We start from the raw sequence: 26019 nt of genomic DNA, 5'->3' as shown, positions 1-26019 counted from the left end.
ACATTAAAGATGAAAAGTTTCTCTACGGTGAGGGTCACTCAGAGAGGTTCACAGGGTTACATGGAGAAGAGAAGAGGGAGGAGGGAGTTAGAGGCGACCCAAATGAGATGAGGTGAATCAATAGTGGAGAGAGTGGGCAAATGGCAAATGAAGCAACTGACAAACAACTAATCTCAAAAATATACAAGCAACTCCTACAGCTCAACTCCAGAAAAATAAACGACCCAATCAAAAAATGGGCCAAAGAACTAAATAGACATTTCTCCAAAGAAGACATACAGATGGCTAACAAACACATGAAAAGATGCTCAACATCACTCATTATCAGAGAAATGCAAATCAAAACCACTATGAGGTACCATTTCACACCAGTCAGAATGGCTGCAATCCAAAAGTCTACAAATAATAAATGCTGGAGAGGGTGTGGAGAAAAGGGAACCCTCTTACACTGTTGGTGGGAATGCAAACTAGTACAGCCCCTATGGAGAACAGTGTGGAGATTCCTTAAAAAACTGGAAATAGAACTGCCTTATGATCCAGCAATCCCACTGCTGGGCATACACACTGAGGAAACCAGAAGGGAAAGAGACACGTGTACCCCAATGTTCATCGCAGCACTGTTTATAATAGCCAGGACATGGAAGCAACCTAGATGTCCATCAACAGATGAATGGATAAGAAAGCAGTGGTACATATACACAATGGAGTATTACTCAGCCATTAAAAAGAATACATTTGAATCAGTTCTAATGAGGTGGATGAAACTGGAGCCTATTATACAGAGTGAAGTAAGCCAGAAGGAAAAACATAAATACAGTATACTAACGCATATATATGGAATTTAGAAAGATGGTAACAATAACCCGGTGTACGAGACAGCAAAAGAGACACTGATGTATAGAACAGGCTTATGGACTCTGTGGGAGAGGGAGAGGGTGGGAAGATTTGGGAGAATGACATTGAAACATGTAAAATATCATGTAAGAAATGAGTTGCCAGTCCAGGTTCGATGCAGGATACTGGATGCTTGGGGCTAGTGCACTGGGACGACCCAGAGGGATGGTATGGGGAGGGAGGAGGGAGGAGGGTTCAGGATGGGGAACACATGTATACCTGTGGTGGATTCATTTTGATATTTGGCAAAACTAATACAATTAGGTAAAGTTTAAAAATAAAATAAAAATTAAAAAAAAATATTTACTTCAAAAAAAAAAAGACCCTGATGCTGGGAAAGATCAAAGGTGGGGGAGAAGGGGACGACAGAGGATGAGATGGTTGGATGGCATCACCAACTTAATGGCCATGAGTTTTAGCAAGCTCCAGGAGTTGGTGATGGACAGGGAAGCCTGGTGTGCTGCAGTCCCTGGGGTTGCAAAGAGCCGGACTCGACTGTGCAACAGAACTGAACTGTTTGAAGTTATCAAATAATATTAATTTTACACTTTTTATTTTAAATACTTGCCATTCACTTTTGAATTAGTGTTTTTCAAGTTATTGATGACTTAGCTAGAATAAGTTCTAAGTTAACTTACAGTTACTGAAAAGAAATCAGTACAAAAATATCCAGAAAATAAGTAATTGACAGACAGATAATGAGAACTACCCTGTACGTTAAAGTTATTGCTATGTCTAGTATCAATTTAAGGACTACTGAAAATTAATATTGAAAAGACCTTAGATATCATCTAGTTAACCTTCCTGTATTGTCAATGAAAAATCTAAAGCCCAGAGAGGTTGATTATTATTTATGCCACGAGTTTAGCTGGCTGTGACTAAAATGCATGATTTCTGACCTGCTGTGTGTCTGTTAGTCATTTTCATGTCCAACTCTGAAACGCCATGGACTGTAGTCTACCCATCTCCTCAGTCCATAGGATTTCCCCATCAAGAATACCGGATTGGGTTGCCATTTCCTTCTCCAGGGGAACAACCCAAGTGTCCTGCATTGCAGGCAGATTTTTTACTGTGAGCCATCAAGGAAGCCCCTCTGACTTGATGCTCTTTTTATTTTGCAAAGCTGCCTTTCCTTTTTTAGATTATTGTTTCTATTGTAGAAAATAGGAAAAAGTATAATACCATTACCTTAGATACCAAAGCTCTAAGTATTATTTTTGCCACTGCCCTTATGGTTTATTAAGTAGGTCTTGAAATATATAAAACAATAAAAAATTATGAGTTAAAGAAATTCCGGCTTAAACATCTTTTAAAATATAGACTGTAATCTTTAAAAACAATTTCCATAATAATATTTTCATATCAATAACATTATGCAAAAAACAAAGACATATTCAATGCAAAGATAAATTAAAAACCTGCAAATCTTTTGGAAAACAGATTAATTCTAGATAGAATTATTCTCATATTACATAATGTGCCTTTCCTTTGATCTTTTAACCAAATTCATGTGTGGGCACATAATTGTTTCTATATAAAGTGTAACTGCATGAGGATAAAAATAGAAAAAAAGTGGTTTAAATGAGTTTGTGATTTTGTAACAGGTACCCATCTTTGGAAGCTATCATGTTGACAGAATAATTTTAATATTGAGCTTAAATTAATTTTGCACCTAAAAATCTATGTCCTATTGGCTTTAAAAATAAAATCTATTGGTTCAATAATTCACTTGACCTTGGAGTCTAATTATATTTTTAAATTCTAACAAAAATAGGCTTATTATAATGTTTGAGGATAGATATTAATTTTATCAATATTATTCAGACATATTTTAGAACAGAAAGTTTCTATAGGCTTACCACGCCAAATAATTTTTATCTTCCATGATGTTAATAACTGTCCTATTTTCTTTATTTGATTAGTTTCTCTATTCCTATATAACTAATTAATTTTCAAATCTTCCACCCTAAATTCTGGTTTAGAAACTTGTGCTCTTCATCCATTCCCTCATCTTTTCATTGTTAGTTACCTTCCCCTTTTATCTTAATTGCTCAGTCTTTGTAATCACTATTTTTAGACATTAGAGTTCCAAGACAGAACTTTGAATTATAATATTGTTAAATTTTACAACTTGTTCTCTTTTGTCTTTTATTTGACATCTGAGACATCTACTACAGGCTTCCAAGGTGGCACAGTGGTAAAGAATCAGCCTACCAGTGCAGGAGATGAGACACAAGAGACAGGGGTTTGAGAAAGACCCCCTGCAGGAGGAAACAACAACCCACTCTATATTCTTACCTGGGAAATCCCATGGACAGAGGAGCCTGGCCATCTACAGTCCACTGGGTCCCAAAGAGTTGGACATGACTGAGCACATCTTCTACATCTATGATGACTTTTTTTTTTTTTACTCTTTCTAGCATAGTTTGCACTTCACAGAGACTCCATTTTGTTCTCAACACCATCCTTATTTACCTTTATTATTATTTCATAGCTTGAAACTTTCCTCTTAGTTATAAGATTCCCCTTCCTCCTTTCCTGCTTTCTGGTTTCTTCCAAAATACTTTGCCTTGATTTGAAACAACTGCTTGGTGCTTGTGGGTAGGTGAGTGGGTGGGTGAGGTTTAAGCCTGACTCATGAGAGGTGAGGAAGAGGGAGTTCACTTTTCTCAGTGTTCAGTGTATACACCTTCGTGTGATTACAGTCTGTTTGGTATGATACACCTACCGTCAGAATACCTGACTACCCGGAGCTCAGAGCCCCGTGGTTTGACTGCTGTAAAGGTCAGAGATCCAGTATCCTATAAATTAGGGGGTTGGCATACCCTCAGGTCCAAGGTGTTAGGGGTTGAACTTAAAGGACTAATTTATCTTCATGAAAAAGTTAGTTTCCCTTTCTGTGTGAATCTGTGCCTCCTCTTCACCGCCAGCTTAACTTTATATTCCTTAGGTTTCTCAGTCCGTCCCCATGTGTTTTCCAGCTTCTAAAATTTTATGGTTCTTATTTCCCCTCACGTTTCCTTTGTAGTTGTGGGTTTATGCCCGTTTCATCCCTAACTGTTGCTGGTGGACTTTCAATAGAAAGATAGCATAAATTCACATCTTTAATATTTCATATTTTGCACAACACCACTACAATTTTAAATTAGGAAAGTAGACTTACTTTTGAAAATAGAAGTTTTAGAATTCCTATGTCTAATCCAGGATCAAAGAAAATGTTTGTCTTTGATTTATACTTGATGAGATTTGGACTATTGGATACTTAGTGCTCAATACATGTATGTTACTTTTATTATTGCTATAATAATTAAAACTTGAAATTCTCCAGCTTTCTTCCCTGATGAATTTGAATTTGTAGACAGCCGTTAACTGCTGTTAATGTGTTTAGAAATCAACACTAAAAATATACTAGGGCTTCTATTTCATTCAGTAGTAAAATTGTTTCTGTGGATCTGAGAGAGGAGGTGTTGAGGCAAGGAAAACGACTTTATTTGGAAAGCCAGGTGACTGAGAAGATGGCAGGCTACTGCCTCAAAATAAACTATCTTATCAGGGTCTGGAGGCCAGGTTCTTTTATAGATCAGAAATGGAGGGGAGGTGAGGAAGCAGAGTAAAACGGCTATTAATCTTGCAAACATCTTCTAGAATGGCAAGCCTCTGGCAGGGGATGTGTTAATTTCTTCCTTCCTGCCAATTACAGGTGGATCTAGTTCTGAACAAAGGTGGTTCAACAGTCAGGTAGAGGGACAGGATTCTCTGAGGCAGCCCATTCCGTATGATAATAATAACAAAAGCAACTAAAAGCAAGTCCAAGAAACAGTGCCAACATGGAGTCAGAATTGGCTTCTTTTCTGCAACAAAGTGTTTTCAGATCAACTTTCCTGCTCAAAACAACTAGAACATTTAAACTCTATATATATTAAAAACATTGTTTGTAAATTTTAGGAAACTTATCAAGACAACATTGTCCAACTTGTGGGTAAATTTTGTGGGAGTGGGGAGCCAGGTTTTTGCCAATATTTTTAAACTATAGTTTCTTAGATGGCTGAGAGGCTGAAAAGGTAAGGAGCTTTGGTAGGCAGATCTTGGGGGAAAAACTTGAATTCTGGACTCTTTCTAGCAAGTGTATTATGCTTCTAAGTGTGGTGTAAATTTCCAGTTTCTTTATAATGGATAACTTTGAGTACTTTGTTATGATCAACTACTCATACATCTTCCTTTTCTGAAGTATCTGCTTGACTTTTTTGCCTCTTTCTTAAAAGCATTGTTTTTTTTATTACTGAGTTATATGATCTGTTCATAATATTCTAGAAACAAGTCCTTTGCTATATAGATGTGTGTTCTGAAAATATTTTTTCAAATCTGCAGCTGACTTATTTTATTAATAGTCTTTTTTTTGATGAACGGAAGTTCTAATTTCGATGAATTTTAATTTATCTACTGAAAAATACAGTCTTTGATGGTTCATATTAGCTTACGTTGATTTATGAGGATGTTGTCTTATATTTTCTTCTAGAATCTTTAAAGCTCTGCCTTAATGTAATTCAGTTTGAGCTAATGTTCATACTTGGTGTGAAGTAAGGGTCATGGTAATTTTTTAGCATGAATATCCATCCAGCTGTTCCATCATCATTTTCTGTAAAGACTTTTCTTATCTAACTGAGTTGTTTTGACCTTTGTTGACCGTACATGTATGGATCTCTGTCGCCTATAGCTCCTGTTATTTTATTTGCATAGTCAGGATGCCACTGTCCTGATTCCTTGGATTTTTATCAACTCTTGAAGTTAGGTAATGTAAATCCTTCAGGTTTGTTTTTTTCTTTTCAAAGTTTGGATATTCCATGTTTATTTTTTTAATTTTTATATTTGTGTGCTTAGTCGCTCAGTCATGTCCAACTTTTTGAAACCCTTTGGACTGTAGCTCACCAGGCTCCTCTATCCATGGGCTTTCCCAGGCATTGCCATTTCCTCCTTGATGGGATCTTCCAGGCCCAGGGATTGAACCCAAGTCTCCTGTGTCTTCTGCATTGCCAGAAGATACTTATCTGCTGAGTCATCAGTCATGTGATTATTTAAAACAAAGCTGCTGTTATTTTTGTTGAGATTGTCTCCCTTATATGGAACAATCTGTGAAGAATTTACATTTTAATATTAAATGTTCAATTCATTAACATAGTATATCTTTATAGGTTTTATATAGTTTTTCTTGGTGGTTTTATACGTTTTGCACAAAGGTCTTGTCCAATGTGATAAATTTTTCTTATGTATTTAGGTTTTTGGATATTATTGTAAAAGGTATATTTTATGTTTCAATTTCTAATTGTTCTTTGTAAGTTATAAAACTGCAATTGCCTTTTTATCTTACCACATCACTGAATATGTATACATATATATATTTATATGTAAACGTATATATCAGTATTTATACATTATAATTTCTAATATAATATATAACCTATGTTATATAAGATGTAATACTTAACATAGTTATATTAGTTATATAAGTTCTAATATAGGTGTAATAAATACGATATATATGTTTTAATGTAAGACATTGCTCTCTCTCTCTATATATATATATATATATGATGGGGTTTCCCTAGTAGCTCAGATGGTAAGAGCAGGAGACCCAGGTTAGATCCCTGGGAAGATCCTCTGGAGAAGGGAATGGCAACCCAATCCAGTATTCTTGCCTGGAGAATTCCATGGACAGAGGAGTCTGGTGGGCTACAATCCATGGGTTTGCAGAGTCAGACATGACTGAGCAACTAACACTTTCACTTTCATATATATGTATATAACATATTTGTTATGTAAGTTCTAATACATATGTAAGTTCTTATATATATGAAATATGTATTTTTATATATAAGTTCCAATTCTTTGTGATGATTCAACAGCATTTTGTAAACATACAAATGCATTATTTGTAATTAAAGATAGTTTTAATAATTATTTTCTTATATGTATGCCAACTGCTTGCTGCTTCTCTGTGACAGCACCTTTCAGTGTTAGCCCCCCTGCCACACACCCTTCTCTTCAATGATTACTGCTGCTGCCTGTCATCACCATGGATTATGAAAAGGTCCTTTTTTTCTTGGGTCAGTACCATCTGATTAATCTTCTAGGCTTGTACTTCGGATAGGTAGAGGCTGCCTCTTGTGCAAACTCTATTTTCAAGTCAGGCTAGTGAAGAAAAGGTATCTAACTTTTCATCTGTTATGGTGCTTTATAAGTCTGGCTTTTAGAATCTAGGAAGAAGTTTCAGATGCTGCCCAAAATGAATGGCAGATACCCACAAATTCACACCACGTGTGTGTGTGTCTTTGAGTTCATATTTCCATGAAAACTTACCAGTAGGCATAGGTTTTCCACCTAGCAGAGCAGTATGAAATTGTTTGGCATTAATTAATCCTTATGCCAATAAAGATTAACAGAGTCACAGCTGTCCCTCATTCTAAAATATAGTTAGGCTTTTGGGAAGTCCTTGCCTTGTTCCTGGCATTTAACCCCTTCTTTGAGTGGTGCAAGAATTCTTGCCACTTAAAAAGATATTTTTATCATTTTATGCTATACTAGAAAATCTTTTTTGTTTTGTTTGTTTTTTATAAAATTTATTTTAATTGGAGGCTAATTACTTTACAATATTGTGGTGGGTTTTGCCATACATTCACATGAATCAGCCATGGGTGTACATGTGTTCCCCATTCTGAACCCCCCTCCCACCTCCTTCCCCATCCCATCCCTCAGGGTCATCCCAGTGCACCAGCCCTGAGCACCCTGTCTCATGCATCAAACCTGGACTGGTTCACATATAATATATATATATTTCACATATAATATACATGTTTCAATGCTATTCTCTCAAATCATCCCACCCTCGCCTTCTCCCACAGAGTCCAAAAGTTTGTTCTTTACATCTGTGTCTCTATTGCTATCTTGCATATAGGGTCATCGTTACCATCTTTCTAGATTCCATATATATGCATTAATATACTGTACTAGGGACTTCCTGGTGGCTCAGATGGTAAAGCGTCTGTCTACAATGCGGGAGACCCAGGTTCAATCCCTGGGTTGGGAAGATCACCTGGAGAAGGAAATGGCACCCCACTCCAGTACTATTGCCTGGAAAATCCCATGGACAGAGGAGCCTGGTAGGCTATAGCCCACGGGGTCAAAAAGCATTGGACACGACTGAGCGACTTCACTTTCACGTTCATACTGTACTGGTGTTTTTCTTTCTGACTTACTTCACTCTGTATAATAGGCTCCAGTTTCATCCAACTCATTAGAACTGATTCAAATACACTCTTTTAATAGCTGAGTAATATTCCATTGTGTATATGTACCACAGCTTTCTTATCCATTTGTCTGCCGATGGACATCCAGATTGCTTCCATGTCCTGGCTATTATAAACAGTGCTGCGATGAACATTGGGGTACGGGTATCTCTTTCAATTCTGGTTTCCTCGGTGTGTATACCCAGCAGTGGGATTGCTGGGTCATAAGGCAGTTCTATTTCCAGTTTTTTAAGGAATCTCCACACTGTTCTCCATAGAGGCTGTACTAGTTTGCAATCCCACCAACAGTGTAAGAGGATTCCCTTTTCTCCACACCCTCTCCAGCATTTATTGCTTGTAGACTTTTGGATAGCAGCCATTCTGACTGGGGTGAGATAGTACCTCATTGTGGTTTTTCTTTTTTCTATTTTTTTTTAATTAATTTTATTTTATTTTTAAACTTTACATAATTGTATTAGTTTTGCCAAATACCAAAATGAATCCACCACAGGTATACATGTGTTCCCCATCCTGAACCCTCCTCCCTCCTCCCTCCCCATACCATCCCTCTGGGTCGTCCCAGTGCACTAGCCCCAAGCATCCAGTATCGTGCATTGAACCTGGACTGGCATCTCGTTTCATACATGATATTTTACATGTTTCAGTGTCATTCTCCCAAATCTTCCCACCCTCTCCCTCTCCCACAAAGTCCATAAGACTGTTCTATACGTCAGTGTCTCTTTTGCTGTCTCGTATACAGGGTTATCGTTACCATCTTTCTAAATTCCATATATATGCGTTAGTATACTGTATTGGTGTTTTTCCTTCTGGCTTACTTCACTCTGTATAATAGGCTCCAGTTTCATCCACCTCATTAGAACTGATTCAAATGTATTCTTTTTAATGGCGTTGTGGTTTTGATTTGTATTTCTCTGACAGTGATGTGGAGCATCTTTTCATATGTTTGTTAACCACCTGTATGTCTTCTTTGGAGAAATGTCTGTTTAGTTCTTTGGCCCATTTTTTGATTGGGTCATTTATTTTTCTGGAATTGAGCTACAGGAGTTGCTTGTATATTTTTGAGATTAATTCTTTGTCAGTTGCTTCATTTACTATTATTTTCTCCCATTCTGAAGGCTGTCTTTTCACTTTGCTTATAGTTTCCTTCATTGTGCAAAAGCTTAATTAGGTCCCATTTGTTTATTTTTGTTTTTATTTCCATTACTCTGGGAGGTGGGTCAATAAAGGATCCTGCTATGATTTCCATCAGAGTGTGTTTCGCCTATGTTTTCCTCTAGGAATATGACAGTTTCTGGTCTTACATTTAGATCTTTAATCCATTTTGAGTTTATTTTTGTGTATGGTGTTAGAAAATGTTCTAGTTTCATTCTTTACAAGTGGTTGACCAGTTTTCCCAGCAGCACTTGTTAAAGAGATTGTCTTTTCTCCATTGTATATTCTTGCCTCCTTTGTCAAAGATAAGGTGTCCATAGGTGCATGGATTTATCTCTGGGCTTTCTGTTTTGTTCCATTGATCTCTATTTCTGTCTTTGTGTCAGTACCATACTATCTGGATGACTGTAGCTTTGTAGTATACTAGAAAATCTTGAAATGCATGGTATCTTTGTTGTGATAAGTTCTTTTTTTCTTCCTGAATTTTATTATTTAGTACATAAGAACAATTATCATGGTTTTCAAGATATTTATGTCATTAAGCAAGCCCTAACATTGTATCCTTTAATTCAATAGGTATACATTTTCCCCTTACTTTTCAACATCTTTAAAGTCTGTTTCCATTTTATAATAAATAGGACATCATAGCTAGGTTGGTAGCATTTTTTTTTCCTTTTAATGATATGCAGGCTAGTTTTCATCACTGACTCAATGGACATGAGTTTGAGTAAACTCCAGCAGATAGTGAAGGACAGGTAAGTCTAAAGTCTTGTAGTTCCTGCTGTCACAAAGAGTCGGACATGATTTAACAACTGAACAACAGCAGGCTAGTTTTGCATCTTATAAATATCTTAGAATTTTTTAAATATAATACTCATTTTTAAACATGAAAAATAATGAGTTACAGATTAAAGTCATTTCATAACTATGTCTCCTAGTTGTCACTGTCTTTAGTTCATGTTATAAGCCTCAGACATCAAGACTCTTCAGGAAATTATACAAACCCAACACAACCCTCATTTCCATTCCTCTATTTTTACAGCTGTGGCATTCTCTGTTTATCTCAGCCCAGCACCTGCAGCCTTTTCTGTAGTCTCCTCATGGTGTGTGAGCTCTTCAAGGGGTCCTTAGGCCAGCCATGGACCTCTGCCATGCTGCTTTCCTGAGCTCTCTGCGGTGGAGCCAACAGCATCATTTTCATGTTTGATTAGTTCAAAAATTGGTTACCCCATGAAACTAACCCTCAGATTTAAACAAATATATCATTATACCCATGACAATAACATAGTTTTGTTTCTGCATCTTCTATCAGAAAAATTCCCTTATTTTACACTAAGTTTTCCTTTCACATGCTGTCTAATGATCAGTCAGATCAATGGCTTATCTGTGTGCCATGACCTATAGCTTTTGATACATGTTTGTGTGTGTCATCTTGCTTAACTTTTACAACAAATATGTGTCTTAGGACATGGTGAGGATTCTCATAGTATAGATAAGAAAGCAGTGTTTGAGCTCACATAACGGTGGATGGCAGTTTTCAGATTATAATTGATCTCCAAACCTCTAAATCAGTTATTTCTTCTTATCCACACTGTTCTTTAATATCCAGACTCTGAATGTCTAAACTCCTTCTCTTCCTTTATTTTTGAATTTCCATTTAATGATCTTGTAAAAAAATTTGAGCAAACAATAGCAGTTTGTCATGATTCTAGCTGAATAACAAAAATCAGTAGAACTTATATCTGATATCCAGTACTGTTATTAATGATTAATGATTAATTCACGTTGAAAGCTTAAATGATCCCATAAATCAGTTACTTGAAGGTGGGGAGGGATTTAGTAGTATTTATTTCTGACAGAAAATAATTTTTCAAGAGTATGCCTTATTCCAGCATTGATCTTACTCACCTCTAATCTTCTTTTCAACACCTCTTTTATTTCTAGTTATGTTTCGCCTCTATGACACAGATGGAAATGGCTTCCTGGACAGCTCGGTAATTTTTTTCTTCAAATTTTCTGTGAAAATTTAAGAGTAGTTTGTTCTGAAAAGTGCAATGAATAAATTTATAGCTATTACCACAGAAGACACAATATAATTTCCATGCACTGATACAACATTTTTATCATCTGACTTTTTGAAAGCAAGTGATCAGAGGAAACTATTAGGATTATAGTTGTTCTATTAAATAAGTTTACTACAGAAAAGTGACTTTTTATACAAAGAAAGATAAAAAAGACCCCCGCCCTGTCTGAATAAAGTGTAAGAGAAAGATGAGGGCAATGCTTTAAAAAGATCTCTCTCTATATATATCAATGAGATTTGACACTTAGGAAAATGTCAAGAACACAGGTAGAATTTAAAGGAGTTATAAATTCAATTCAGTCATTTTATTATTTTCCCACTTTTTAAAGAGGCTTCTCAGGTGGTGCAGTGGTAATGAATCCTCCTGCCAAAGAAGGAGACACAGGTTTGATCCCTGGGTGGGGAAGATCCCCTGAGGAAAGCATGACAACCCACTCCAGTATTCTTGCCTGGAGAACCCCATGAACATAGGAGCCTGGCGGGCTACAGTCCACGGGGTCGGAGAGAGTTAGACATGACAACGCATAGCACCCACACACGTTTTAAAAGTACTCTTAGTCTCATGCTGCTGCTAAGTCACTTCAGTCGTGTCCGACTCTTTGGGACCCCATAGACGGCAGCCCACCAGGCTCCCCCGTCCCTGGGATTCTCCAGGCAAGAACACTGGAGTGGGTTGCCATTTCCTTCTCCAATGCATGAAAGTGAAAAGTGAAAATGAAGTCGCTCAGTCGTGTCTGACTCCTAGTGACCCCATGGACTGCAGCCCACCAGGCCCCTCCATCCATGGGATTTTCCAGGCAAGAGTACTGGAGTGGGGTGCTTAGTCTCATATGTTGATAAAATAGGCCGTTATCTTTAAAATTGCTTTGGTAAACTTCCCTTTGAAAAACACCTTATCCCATTTTACACTCTATAGTTTTAGTTATAAAAAGAAATAGAAGAAAATATAATCTCATAGAAAGCAATAAATATTTATTTTATTCATAATATAGGCATATCATTCACAGCTTTCAAGGAGTAGTTAGCTTCTTAGTTCTCAAATCAGAACCTTATAAATATATCCGTTTAACAGATGAATGTATATATGTATTTCAGATATATTTTCTGCCTAACATTTTGTATATTATATCATGTCCTATTGTATGAAGAAAATATAAGAATATTACTGAAAGAATAAGTGTCAGATTATGGAAATTTTGAAGTACATAGGTACCTATAAAAACAAATGTTTCAATATACTGAATACTGATTAAAATAAACACTTCTGACAACGAGTTTTTCTCATCATCTGATGTACTTCCCAATGGCAGAACTCAAACAGATTTTTACAAGCAGAGCAACGAAGTTGGACATACATTAATGTAACACTGAGTAGGATAATGGTACATTAGCTTCTCCACAGAGAGATAAAAATATACAATTGCTCATTTAGAAGTCTGAGTTGATGCTGTGATTGTGGGATTTCTTATGCTAGGGTATTTCTAATTTTTCAAATACTGTTATCTTTAGTGCCTAGTAGTGTTCAGTTTTCCACTTAGGAATATTAAGCTGCATGATACATTCGCTCATTTTCTGGGGGCATTTCATGGCTAGTCATTTAGATTTCTTCTATATATGTCAATATGCTTATTGTAACACTTCTGATTATACCAATGTAAATTTATTTTAAAATCAGATTTGTTTTAATTTTTCTTTTTTAATAGTTCTATTACTTTATTTTAAAAAATTAATTTATTTAAATAATTTTCTTTTTAATTAAAGAATGTGTCTTTACTAGACTTTTAGCCATGGGTTGGCAACTAATTTGAAAATCCAGTCAAATGCTTCTTTTGGTCTCTGGACATTTTTTGGTTAACATATAGTAAATTACTAACAATATTTATAATTATATTCTGAATATTATACAACAAGCTGAGGATAAATGTTTGCTTATGATTGAATTAGTCTTTTTTTGTAAATAAAGCTCTATGGTTTTTGGCCACACAATTTTCTGCCCCAGGAGATTTTCTTCACCACCAGGTTGGAACTGCAATTCCAATGTCATTTTCTTAGAAATTTAAAGGCTTAGCTGTTCATATATTGGAAATACAGCAGAAGAAAATTAATACTTTGAAAAATGACCAGTATGTCTAATAATACTAGTTAATGTTATTGATTACTTGTCTCAGATAAGATCAATGTATTTTATATAATGTATTTAATCTTTGTAGCAACTCTATGAACTAGGTACTATTAGCATATCCATTTTTACTGAATCTTTGAGGGGTTAAATGACTTATCTGATATCACATGCCCATACAATAGCACACCCAAAATAGTTTCAATTTCTCAAAACATATCCAGAGACTTCAATGGTCCCAAATCATTGTTGTTTAGTCACTAAATCATGCACACTTCTTTTGCAACCTCTAAGAGTGTAGCCCACCAGGCTCCTCTGAGCATGGGATTTCCCAAGCAAGAATACTGGAGTGGGTTGTCATTCCCTTTTCCAGGGGATCTTCCTGACCCAGGAATGGAACCTGCGTCTCCTGCATCTCTTTCATTGGCAGGCGGATTCTTAACCACTGAGCCACCAGGGAAGCCCAATGAGGGGATTGTCAGAAGTAGGAAGGTGTATATATGCCAAGATAAAGTACCTGGAAGATTAGTTACACACACACACACACACACACACACACACACACACAGAAGTTGCTCAGTCGTGTCCGACTCTACGACCCCATGGATTCACACACATACATAAATTCTAGCCTCTAATTCCAAAATAGTAATGTTAATTGCTCAGTCATGTCTCATTCTTTGCCACCCCACCGACTGTAGCCTGCCAGGCTCCTCTGTCCATGGTTTCTCCAGGCAAGAATACTGGAGTGGGTTACCATTCCCTTCTCCAGAGGATCTTCCCAACCCAGGGATCGAACCCGGGTCCCCTGTGTTGCAGGCAGATTCTTTACCATCTGAGCTACAGCAAAGTCCTGATACTACACTTGATCCTGGTCAAATGTGTTTGAAATTTTTTCTTATCTGTAGTAAATAAACACATTTGTATTTGCGTTGTTTCTGAAACAGCCTATGTTATAAAAATAATACTTTTATGATTAGAGTTATATTTTTCAGTTTCTCAGAGGGATGCACAAATCCTTCTATCAAGAGAACCTCTTTAACCATATTTTCTTCTTCATTTTTATTAACCATATATATTAGATTAGAGATTTGCGTATATTTTATTAATATGCTTTTCAGCTTTCTTCTTTTATACTTCTTATACTTTATCATATTATAAAACACTACTTCTAATTATATCACTTACTGACTTTAAGTTATTAACATTCACAAACTACATTTAGTCTGTTCTAAAGATACAGAAGAATTAAAACATTAAATAAATCGGTATGAAAATATATTTTAAGTTATTTAGCCAAGGCATCTATATTAACCATCAGTTCTTCACAAAGTTGTTATTGAGCAGAAGAATGTGAAAATTCAACCTAAAATTCTGTCTCCTCATAAAATAAATTCTACATGCCTTAGCCTCCAAACCTTGACCTGAACACACCTCTAGCAGAGCAAATTATACCAATAAATGGCTAAAATAGTCAATATACATTCTCATTATATCAGAATAAAAATAAACCTCAGAGTTACCCTCAAACGCTTCCTCCCACCCTTCCACACCTGTTTTCAAGCTGTGGAGTAAGGATACTTGGAGGGAAGTTTGGAACAGAGGGAACAAGGGTGTGTGTACCTGTGGCTGATTCTTATCGAAGTTTGACAGAAAACAACAAAATTCTGTAAAGCAATTAACCTTCAGTTAAAGAACAAATAAAAAAAAAATGATAAGCTTGTGAAATTATGCATGCTCCTACTTTCATCAGATACTGCTTTCCAAACAAAACTTTTCCTAAAAATCTTCTGCTGGAAGGAAATCTTTCTTTGTATAATTGTGCCCTCTCCTGGTGAAGCTTTCTAGACAAAGTCCAGAAGGAGCAGATATTTAGTATAGTCGACTTCACAGTTGGCACAGTGGTAAAGAATCCTGCTGCCCATGCAGGAGACACAGGAGATGCTGGTTAGCTTCCTGGGTCGGGAAGATACCCTCGAGGAGGAATGGCAGCCCATTCTAGTATTCTTGCCTGGGAAATCCCATGGACAGAGGAGCCTGGAGGACTGTAGTTCATGGGGTCTCAAAGAGTTGGACATGACTGAGCATGCATGCATATGTTTACTTTTTATATAAAAGTAATCATTGCACTCTTTTAGTGTTTGAGCTACACGCTGAACAAATCAATTCCTGTAAGTCAAAGTTGAAGAACTTACTAAGACCTTGTATTCATCCTGTCTCTCTCCCTCTCCTCTCCTCCTCCAGGAACTAGAAAATATCATCAGTCAGATGATGCACGTGGCCGAGTACCTCGAATGGGACGTCACTGAACTGAATCCAGTAGGTATAGGGATGATTTAACTCTTGGCTACTTTCTAGAAGGCACTTGCTTCTTTCATCTTTTTTGCCATCCTAGTATGTAACTGGCATTTAATTTTATATTTTCATAACTCTTAAGTTACTATTTATAATCAGTAGTCAAAGTGGATTCTGAGTATAAAATAATGTATGTGGTTTTCTGAGGTTCTTAGCAGTGATATCTTGCTTTTCTTTCTCACGGAAATTAATCTGAATTGATGGTCTTAAATAAGTGTAAGTAAACAAGCTGTTGATGACACTACCAAGGTCATACCATGCTATGAAAAAGTCAAATAGATACGTATTTTAGGATCTGCATGTTTTCCCTTATTTGGGAATAGCTGGAGTAGTCGATCTGAAAGAAGAAGAAGGTGATTATGAAGATGATAATGATGGTTGTGCACAGAGCACTGTTGTCTTTCTTCTGTGTTATTTAAGGCTCGCAGCCCTAAGAGGTAGACACTACTGTTTGACTCATTTTACACATGAGGAAATTGAGACCCCAAAGGTTTCTGTTTTAATTTATTTTATTGCAGTGTAGTTGATTTACAATGTTGTGTTACATTCTACTGTACGGCAAAATGATTCAGTTATACTTGTATACACATTCTTTTCCATTATGGTTTATCACAGGATTGAGTAGAGTTCCTGTGCTATCCAGTAAGACCTTGTAGTTTATCCATCCTGTGTATAATAGTTTGCATCTGGTAACCCCAAACTCCCAGTCCATCCTTCCCATCCACCCCCTTCCTACAAGCACAGTCTGTTCCCTGTGGCTGAGTCTGTTTCTTTTTCATTGGTAAGTGCATTTGCATTATATTCTAGATTCCACATGTAAGTGGCATCATATGGTATTTGTCTTTGTCTGGCTGACTTGCTTTACATGATAATATTTAGGTCCATCCTTGTTGCTGCAAATGACACTATTTCATCATTTTTTGTGGCTGAGTAACAATGCATTGTGTCTATGTAACAGGTCTTATTTATCCACTTTTCCTTCAATGGACATTTAGGTTGCTTCCATGTTTTGGCTGTTGTAAAAAGTGCTGCAATAAATATTGGGGTGTATGTATCTTTTTGAATCATAGTTTCTTCCAGATACATGCTCAGGATTGCAGGGAGACTCCAAAATGTTAGTGAAAGTGAAGTTGCTCAGTCGTGTCCAACTCTTTGGAGACCACATGGCGTGTAGCCTACCAGGCTTCTCGGTCCATGGAATTTTCCAGGCAAGAATACTGGAGTGGGTTACCGTTTCCTTCTCCAGGAGATCTTCCTGACCCAGGGATTGAACCCAGGTCTCCGGCATTGTAGGCAGATGCTTTATCATCTGAGCCACCAGGGATGGTATTAGTGACTTGCTCCCAAACTCTCTAGCTAGTGAAAGATGGAGCTAGGAAACATTAATCATGTTGTTTAAAGAAACAGTATCGAACAGTGCCTATAAGAGCATAAAAACCTCTTGTTTCCATAGATTTATATCCAAGTTACCAATATTATTCAAATGTGTATTAAAACAAAAGTGGTTTGAAATTTTTACTTCAGTCACAGGTAATATTTGGGGGAAAGTTAATGAATGTTATTGATTTTAGTTTCTCTTGAAACCAACTCAATTTAGCAAATTGTACATTAGTTAAGTAAATACAAATCAATTTAATTTAAATGTTTTACATTTTATATGAATTCAAAGAGCCCATTTAACCACATAAATTCCCATTTATGCAGTCAGCTCCATGGTAATGGCATGATAATGTGATAGGAGAGCTCAAATCACATTTTCCTTGCGTTGCAAACTAGTGCAGTTAAAGTGCAACCAAATCAGTGCAATGCTGTGTACGGGGCCAGCACCATTCTTACTGGGATCAGGGTTGTCCAAGTTTTAACTCAGCTGGTTTTTCTTTTTCCTTTTTGAATGTGGAAATGCATATGTTGTGCACATAATGAGTGGCAGATATCATTAACAAAATTTCAGTTTGCATATGGAATAATAAAGTGGATGGTAACATATTTAATTAGAAGAATATTTCTTGATTCACTGTGATACTGTTTGCACTGAAATCAAAGGACTTCTTGTAAGTTCTGCTGCCTTTGTTGGTTGTGTTTATGTAAAACAGCTTTCTCTATCATACTTAATACCTGTGAATATAATTTATCTATTAATCAAGCCTCTTGTGCTTACTGGAGTAATAAAGGGAAGAGAACCATTTTTTTAGTCAGCTTTCTAAGCAGACGGAAGCACCACTACATCACAAGAAAAGTATTTGGTGGTGGTGGTGGGGTTTGAGAAAATGGGGATCTGGATGCTCTGTGGAAGGGCTAGTGGTGGCTGTGTGGTCTAATTAGAACAAATACATACTGGAAAATGCGATTAATAAGCTAAATAGCAGTATTAGTCATTTGTGGCATATACTAATAAGTCTGTCCTTTCTGTGGGCAGTATGGAGTGTCAAGATAAAAGCTGCCTATGTGTGTAGCTGCTGTCATAATAACTGCCTCATCCTGCCTGATGATTCAGCAGCTCTCCCCGTTTCAAGTGTGTGTGTGCTTTTATATACATTGTTTGACTCTTAAGTTGGCATGATAAATAACGAGAAGGATACATTTGATGTTGATGGCAGTTAGTAGGGGAGATGAGATGTCCTTGAACAGAGTTCTTAAAAACTAATCCAGGCTCTCCCATTAGATTTACTAAGTACGAAATGAATGGATCAGTTCTCTGAAACAAATGCTCTGTGTTTTAGTTCTCATCCCGTTTGTTCATTTCTGCTGGTTCATGAGAGTGCCTTCAAGAGGCAGGGCCTTTTAATCAGACCTTATGCCCAATTTTAAATGAATTCCCTTGTCCTTCATTTTGAGAGTAATGAAACTATTACAGCATCATTTTTTCCCAAGAAGACTCTCCAGTACCTATAGATACATTTGTTTCTAGGAAGGAAAATTATCTGATTTTAAAATACTTCTTGAGGAAAAACACCAATCAACCAGGTTCAGCGATCTTGAGGCAAATGATCCTTCTATCAACAAACATATCAAGTATTCCATTCATTGCACCTTTTCAAATTTTTCTTCTAATGCGCTCTGTGTTTCTTTCTTGTTTTTTTTTTTTTTTTTAATGGATTAAAACTTCCATATTAGATAAAGGTGGTGAGTTACTTCCTTCCCTGGAGTCTTCCACATTTTCCTCTTTGGTGCCATTAGGTAGGAGGTACTACGCCTTTCCAGCAACAGTAATATAATTTCTGCTCATGTAACTTGGGGCTTCCCAGATGGCACTAGGGTAAAGGCTCTGCCTACCAGTGCAGGAGACACAAGAGACGTAGGTTTGATCCCTGGATCGGGAAGATTCCCTGGAGAAACACAGGGAAACACGCTCTAGTATTCTTACCTGGAGAGTCTCATGGGCAGAAGAGCCTGGTAGGCTACAGTCTATGAGGCCACAAAGTTGGACATGACTGACCCACTGAACATATAATATAACCCTAACGACAGCTATATTAAACTTACTATGTATGCTAGATACTCTTCAAGGATACTTAGACTATATTAGCACATCTAACTCTCACACCAACCCTTGGAGTTAACAACACATATTAGCACTATGCAGCCAAGAGGTAAATGTATTCCGCATACTGTGGAGAACACTTCGGGATACTGTATGCAAGTCATCTTTAGAAAAGAAATCTAATCCAAATGGTCTGATTGTTTAACTTCTTGGCTCTATTAAGTTCTGATAGGCAATTAAAAGCGACTTAATTCCCCTGCCCCATACCACTTAGCAAAGAATTATTTCAGCTCTTTGCCATGAAGTTAATTTGTTCAGTCATTATCTGGCATATATTTGAATAAAAAAAATAATCTAGAGACAGCAATTAAAGATCACTTTCATCCATAAATTAAAGGTACCTTTTTGTTTAAGCTCTGCCATTCAGTGAGAAAATATTAAAAAGTTAAGCAATTATGTCTAAAAGCTAGTCAGTATAAGTAGTCATGTTCTAGAAATCATAGCAAAACTACTATTATTCTCAATGACAGGATTAACATTGTAACAAATTATCTAGATAGTTACCTCAACTTCCCAGTTAGCTGCTGTTGTGTGTGTGTGTGTGTGTGTGTGTGTGTGTGTGCGCGCGCGTGTACCCGTGCACATGTGGGTGTGCATACTGAGTCATGTCCAACTCTTTGCAACCCCCTGGACTTTTAACCTGCCAGGCTTCTCTGTACTTGGAATTTTCCAGGCAAGAATACTGGAGTGGGTTGCCATTTTCTTCGGGATCTTCCCAACCCAGGATTGAACCCGTGTCTCCTGCATTGGCGGATGGGTTCTTTACGAGTAGCACCACCTGGGAAGCAGTTCGCTGCTAGTCACGGTTTATTGGGCTTCCCTGCTGGCTCAGATGGTAAAGAATCTGCCTGCAAGGCAGGAGACCCGGGTTTCATCACTACCCACTCCAGTATTGTTTCCTGGAGAATCCCGTGGACAGGGGAGCCTGCAGAGATATATGGTCCATAGGGTCGCAAAGCAACTTACACACACACTCCTGAAGCAACTTACACACATGCACACACACACAGAGTTTATTATAATCAATTCATTGTAATACTTGGTTGTATCACATGAAACTTATTTTATTGATTCATTTTCAAATTTTTCCTCATCTTCTCTATTCTAGATCCTCCATGAAATGATGGAAGAAATTGACTATGATCATGATGGAACAGTCTCTCTGGAGGAATGGATTCAAGGAGGCATGACAACAATTCCACTCCTTGTGCTCCTGGGCTTAGAAAATGTAAGTATTTACATAGATGGGGTAACATGGTGGTAAGTCAGTGGAGGTCTCTTTTATACATTTTGATTATAAATTCATCTATTTTCTACAATTAAGTATTTATTGAGTGCCTGATCCTTCTAATATGTATGACTCTGTGCAATTTAACAGTAGCTCCTTGTATAATAATACTTGCCATGAATATACTAGTTCATTTTAGGTATTACCTTATTATTTAATACATAATTGCTCTCTTTTCCCCACTATTTAAAGTGCAATCTAGTTTAAAAATTATTGATCTCTTTTTGTCTAATGGAAGAAACACCCGAGCATGATTGCATGCTGTGGTTCTTATCACACTCCATCCATTTCTATACTTCTCCTCATGAAGATGATCTAGTTTATTGGTAAACAAACCCGTAAGTGGAGGAGCCAATTATAATCAAGGTGGTTGACTCTATATACACGTAAGTGTAAGCATATTTTGGACATGGGCTTCCCTGTTGGCTCAGACGTTAAAAAATCTGCCTGCAATTCAGTAGACCTGGGTTTGATCCCCCTATCGGGAAGATTCTCTGTTGAAGGGAATGGCAGTCCACTCCATTATTCTTGTCTGGAGAATCCCATGGACAGAGGAGCCTGGTAGGCTATAGTCCGTGGGTCACAAAGAGTCGGACACAACTGAGCGACTAACACTCCACAGCACTCCATATATGTTGTCGTTCAGTCGCTCAGTCGTGTCCGACTCTGCGACCCCATGGACTGCATGCAGCACACCAGGCTCCCCTGCCCTTCACTATCTCCCAGAGTTTGCTCAAATTCAAGTCCATTGATGCAGTGATGCCACCTAGCCATCTGATTCTCTGTCACCTTCTTCTCCTCCTGTCCTCAATTTTTCCTAGCATCAGGGTGTTTTCCAATGAATCGGCTTTTTGCCTCAGGTGGCCAAAGTATTGGAGCTTCAACTTCAGCATCAGTCCTTCCAGTGAATATTCAGGGTTGGTTTCCTTTAGGATTGACTGGTTTGATCTCCTTGCTATCCAAGGGACTCTTGGAGTCTTCTCCAGCAGCACAATTAGAAAGCATCAATTCTTCAACGCTCAGCCTTCTTTATGGTCCAATTCTCACATCTGTACATGACTCCTGGAAAAACAGTAGCTTTGACTATATGGACCTTTGTTGGCAAAGTGATGTGTCTGCATTTTAATACGCTGTCTAGGTTTGTCATAGCTTTTCTTCCAAGGAGCAAGTATCTTTTTGTTTTCCTTACGTAGCAGTAGTTTGTCACAGTTTTTCCTTCTAATCCTGTCAATGTTTTCTCATATCACTGCCTCCAGTGGTAATTAAAACTGGTGGTTTGGGGAATAACATACCAACCTCAGATCAGAATGTGATATGATAGTGACTTTGAATCTAGAGCTTACTACCCCAGTTTGGTTGAATTTCGGTAATAGTTAATTTAAAAATTCGACACTGGATTTTTACACTTAGCTTTAATAAACAAGAATTAACTACCACATTCAGATAGTATAATGTATAATTAGATTCAAAGAGCGTTACATATGGAAAGCAGCATGGCACATGGAATAGTTAGACTTTTGAGATGCAAGATCATAGTGTTCATTGCTTCTCTGCTTTTTCAAGTATTTATTTACTGGCTGCCCTGGGTCTGTGTTGCTGTGTGGACATTCTCTAGCTGCAGAGAGGGCTGCTCTCTAGTTGCGGTGCATGGGCTTCTCACTGCAGTGGTTTCCTTGTTGCAGCTCTCATGCTCTAGAGCACAGCTTCTGTAGTTGTGGCAGCTGAGCTTAGTTGCCCTGCAGCATGGGGGACTTCCTGGACCAGGAATTGAACTGGTACCCCCTGCACTGCAAGACAGATTGTTATCCACTGAACCACCAGGGAAGCCCCTGTTACACTTCTTGTTACCAGCAATAACAGTTTTTCAAATTCAAGACTATGCTATAGTTAACTCAAGAGCCCCGATTTTTAAGTCAGTTCCCAAGAACTCTTGCAGTCTGTGTGAAATATGTGATAGTGTGTAAAAATATGTTGCACATTTTTACATATTATTTTGGGAATATATAAATGGGCTTTGGGATGGTGGAATTCATCTGTTTCATCTGGATCTTCAAATTCTTTTACATTCAGGTTAATCTTATGGGGCCCATTGGATTTTAGCAATGGTCAGAGTAGGGAAAAGTAGAATTACTAATAGATGATAAATAGGAAATTAATCTTAAGGTAAATAATTTATTAAAACAAAGATAATATCAGCCTTATTAATAGATACATAGTTCCACATTTTGAGAATTAATGAAGCAATACTTCTTGTGTCTGATGTTCTTATACTATACATAACCTAGTATCTTCTTGTAATAACTTACTATGTATCTCTGCATCAAAAATATTTGTTTCGTTTTTTAATATACCTTTGACAAAGGCATATGTAAATCAGAATATTGGGTGAAAACAGAAAATAAACTGACAAAATCTTAACTTCAGAAGGTTTGGTATATGTTCTGTACTGAAAAATAGTTGGTATGACTATTCAAGATGTTCCAATGATAGTGGTTCCTGAGAATGGAATTTTATGTTTTTAAAACTAAATTTTTTAAAAACATTTATGGAAATTCTAGTATGAGAGAAGATTTAGGAATGAGCAAGTAACTTATTTGATAATAGCAGGTTTGACAGGAACCTGGGGAATTGGAAACATCTATATTTCTAATATCCCAGAAAAAATTTGAAATAATATTTTTCTTTGGAAGACATTGCTTACAAATTTTTTACAGCTTTACTAATAAGTACAGATATTTGTGAAATTATGAACATTGCCTGGATAAATATAGTCCACAAATCTGTATGCATGTTAATTAAAAATATTTTAAACCAATATGGTATACCCCAGATACTAGAGGGCTTCCCTGGTGGCTTAGAGGGTAAAGAGTCTGCTGCAATGAGGGAGACCCAGGTTCCATACCTGGGTCGGGAAGATCCCCTGGAGAAGGCAATGGCAACCCACTCCAGTACTCTTGCCTGGAAAATCACATGGACGGAGGAGCCTGGTAGGCTACAGTCCACGGGGTCGCAGAGTCGGACATGACTGAGCGACTTCTTTTTCCTTTCCTTCCAGTTTCTAGCAGCAACTTCTTTAATTCAGGGGAATGAAAGTTCTTTGCCATTAATTTCCATCATGCTAATGTTACATAATTTACTTTATATTGATATTCTTAGATTTATAGTGTATGTGTTTCGTTAAAAGATTTTTTTGGGGGGGATGCTTCAGTTCAGTTCAGTTCAGTAACTCAGTCGTGTCCAACTCTGTGACCCCATGAACTGCAGCACGCCAGACCTCCCTGTCCATCACCAACTCCCGGAGTTCGCTCAGACTCACGTCCATCGAGTCAGTGATGCCATCCAGCCATCTCATCCTCTGTCGTCCCCTTCTCCTCCTGCCCCCAATCCCTCCCAGCATCAGAGTCTTTTCCAATGCTGCTGCTGCTTCAGTCGTGTCCGACTCTGTGCGACCCCATAGACGGCAGCTCACCAGGCTCCCCCGTCCCTGGGATTCTCCAGGCAAGAACACTGGAGTGGGTTGCCATTTCCTTCTCCAATACATGAAAGTGAAAGGTGAAAGTGAAGTCGCTCAGTCGTGTCTGACTCTTAGCGACCCCATGGACTGCAGCCTACCAGGCTCCTCCGTCCATGGGATTTTCCAAGCAAGAGTAGTGGAGTGGGGTGCCATTGCTTTCTCCGTCTTTTCCAATTCTATGCTATGCTAAGTCACTTCAGTCGTTTCCGACTCTGTGCGACCCCATAGACGGCAGCCCACCAGGCTCCCCCGTCCCTGGGATTCTCCAGGCAAGAACACTGGAGTGGGCTGCCATTTCCTTCTCCAATGCATGAAAGTGAAAAGTGAAAGTGAAGTCGCTCAGTCGTGTCCGACTCTTCGCGACCCCATGGATTGCAGCCTAACAGGCTCCTTCGTCCATGGGATTTTCCAAGCAAGTGCTTAATGGGAGAAATTCAGGGTTCAAAGAAACCTGAGCTGCGTTCCCAGTGATGGCCACTAGATGGCAGGGCTACATTGTTTAACATTTGTAGATGGCCTATGAGATTGGATGTTTTCCCTTTGAAGAACAATTCTGAGAGTGTTTTCTTCACTTCTTAAAAAAAAAAAAAAGCTGATAATGTTTTTAATATTGTCTTTTGTAAAATAGATAAGCCATTAATTATATTCACAAATCAGAGCATCTATTTGTTAAAAAGAGCTTTTTAATTCCCAGACATGGTAAGTGTTTTACAAACCAGGAATGACAACTGAGTGATGAGGGCCTTTTCTTTTTAGTAATTGAGATTTATTTCCTTTTCTGTAGGCAATTAATATGTTATATTATTACCTGTAGAGAATTTAATTCATGGAGCCATTTCCCCGGTATCCTACCCCCTACTTTTACTTTTCAGATTAGAAATCTAGAAGTTTTAGGTTGAATTCAGCCACTTAATATGAGGCCTGTCTTATTGTTGTCCTATATACTCTTGTCTATTGTCTATTATGAGCTCAGGGAGTAGATGCTAATTGATAGTGCCTGTTAAATACCACAGTGTATTTGAAAATGACCATGGTGTATGTCCCCAATGACACAGATAGAAAATTGTCCTGGGAGAACAGTCCTCACTTGTAATGTTACGCAGAGCAGCTGTGATTTTACTGGAGTTCAGTTTTCTCCACCAACAGGATCTTTAAAACTACACTGTTTTACATTATACCTATTTTGGTGCCAAAAGCAGAATCGTAGTTTATCAAAACCTTGTTCTTTATCAAATGCTAGAGGGTAAGAGTCATTTTCCTTCCCTTAGAAGGAGTCCTTCAAACTTCATGAGACCCAGTATAAAATGATATAGTCTGTCATTTGGGGGGGGGGACATTTGATTACAATAAAAAATTTATGTATGACACTGAGTCATTCTTCCTTCAGCATTCATCTCAATTAAGAATATGTTTTTTTTTTAATCTTACTTTGAATGGATAAAATTTATTAAAATAACTGTGTCTAGCAATAAACTCCGAATGATGACAAACTTTGCCTATTAAAGGACAGATAGCAAATAGTTTAAAGTTTGTGGGTCATAAAGTCTCTGTTGCAACTGCCAGACTGTGCCTCTGAGGTGCAAAAGCAACCACAGACAGCACCTAACTGAGAGAGCAGGGCTGTGTTCTAATAAAACTTTATTTACAAAAATAGCTTGTTGGCTATGTTTGACCCAAGGGCCATAGTTTGCTGACCCCTGATTTATTCTATTGTTATTATGCCATATCACAAATTACATATTATATATTCTGTCATAAAATACAATGAGTTT

At 37.5% G+C, this 26019-nt stretch overlaps 1 protein-coding gene across 9 annotated transcripts in view; it reads left to right on the top strand.

Annotated features, from left to right (window-relative positions):
* Positions 1-26019, top strand: part of DGKB (diacylglycerol kinase beta) — an 875335-nt gene that overhangs the window by 243430 nt on the left and 605886 nt on the right. For all 9 annotated transcript variants that reach the window (XM_059885674.1, XM_059885677.1, XM_015468340.3 and 6 more), the window contains 3 exons: positions 11292-11341; positions 15794-15868; positions 20554-20673. In XM_059885674.1, coding sequence (XP_059741657.1) covers positions 11292-11341; positions 15794-15868; positions 20554-20673 — 245 coding nt within the window. The remainder of the gene's footprint in view (positions 1-11291; positions 11342-15793; positions 15869-20553; positions 20674-26019) is intronic.

Source organism: Bos taurus, chromosome 4 (assembly GCF_002263795.3).
Source record: "Bos taurus isolate L1 Dominette 01449 registration number 42190680 breed Hereford chromosome 4, ARS-UCD2.0, whole genome shotgun sequence".
Lineage (NCBI taxonomy): Eukaryota > Metazoa > Chordata > Mammalia > Artiodactyla > Bovidae > Bos > Bos taurus.
Note: the sequence above shows the minus strand (reverse complement) of the source record. Positions and strands in the feature narration are given on the sequence as shown.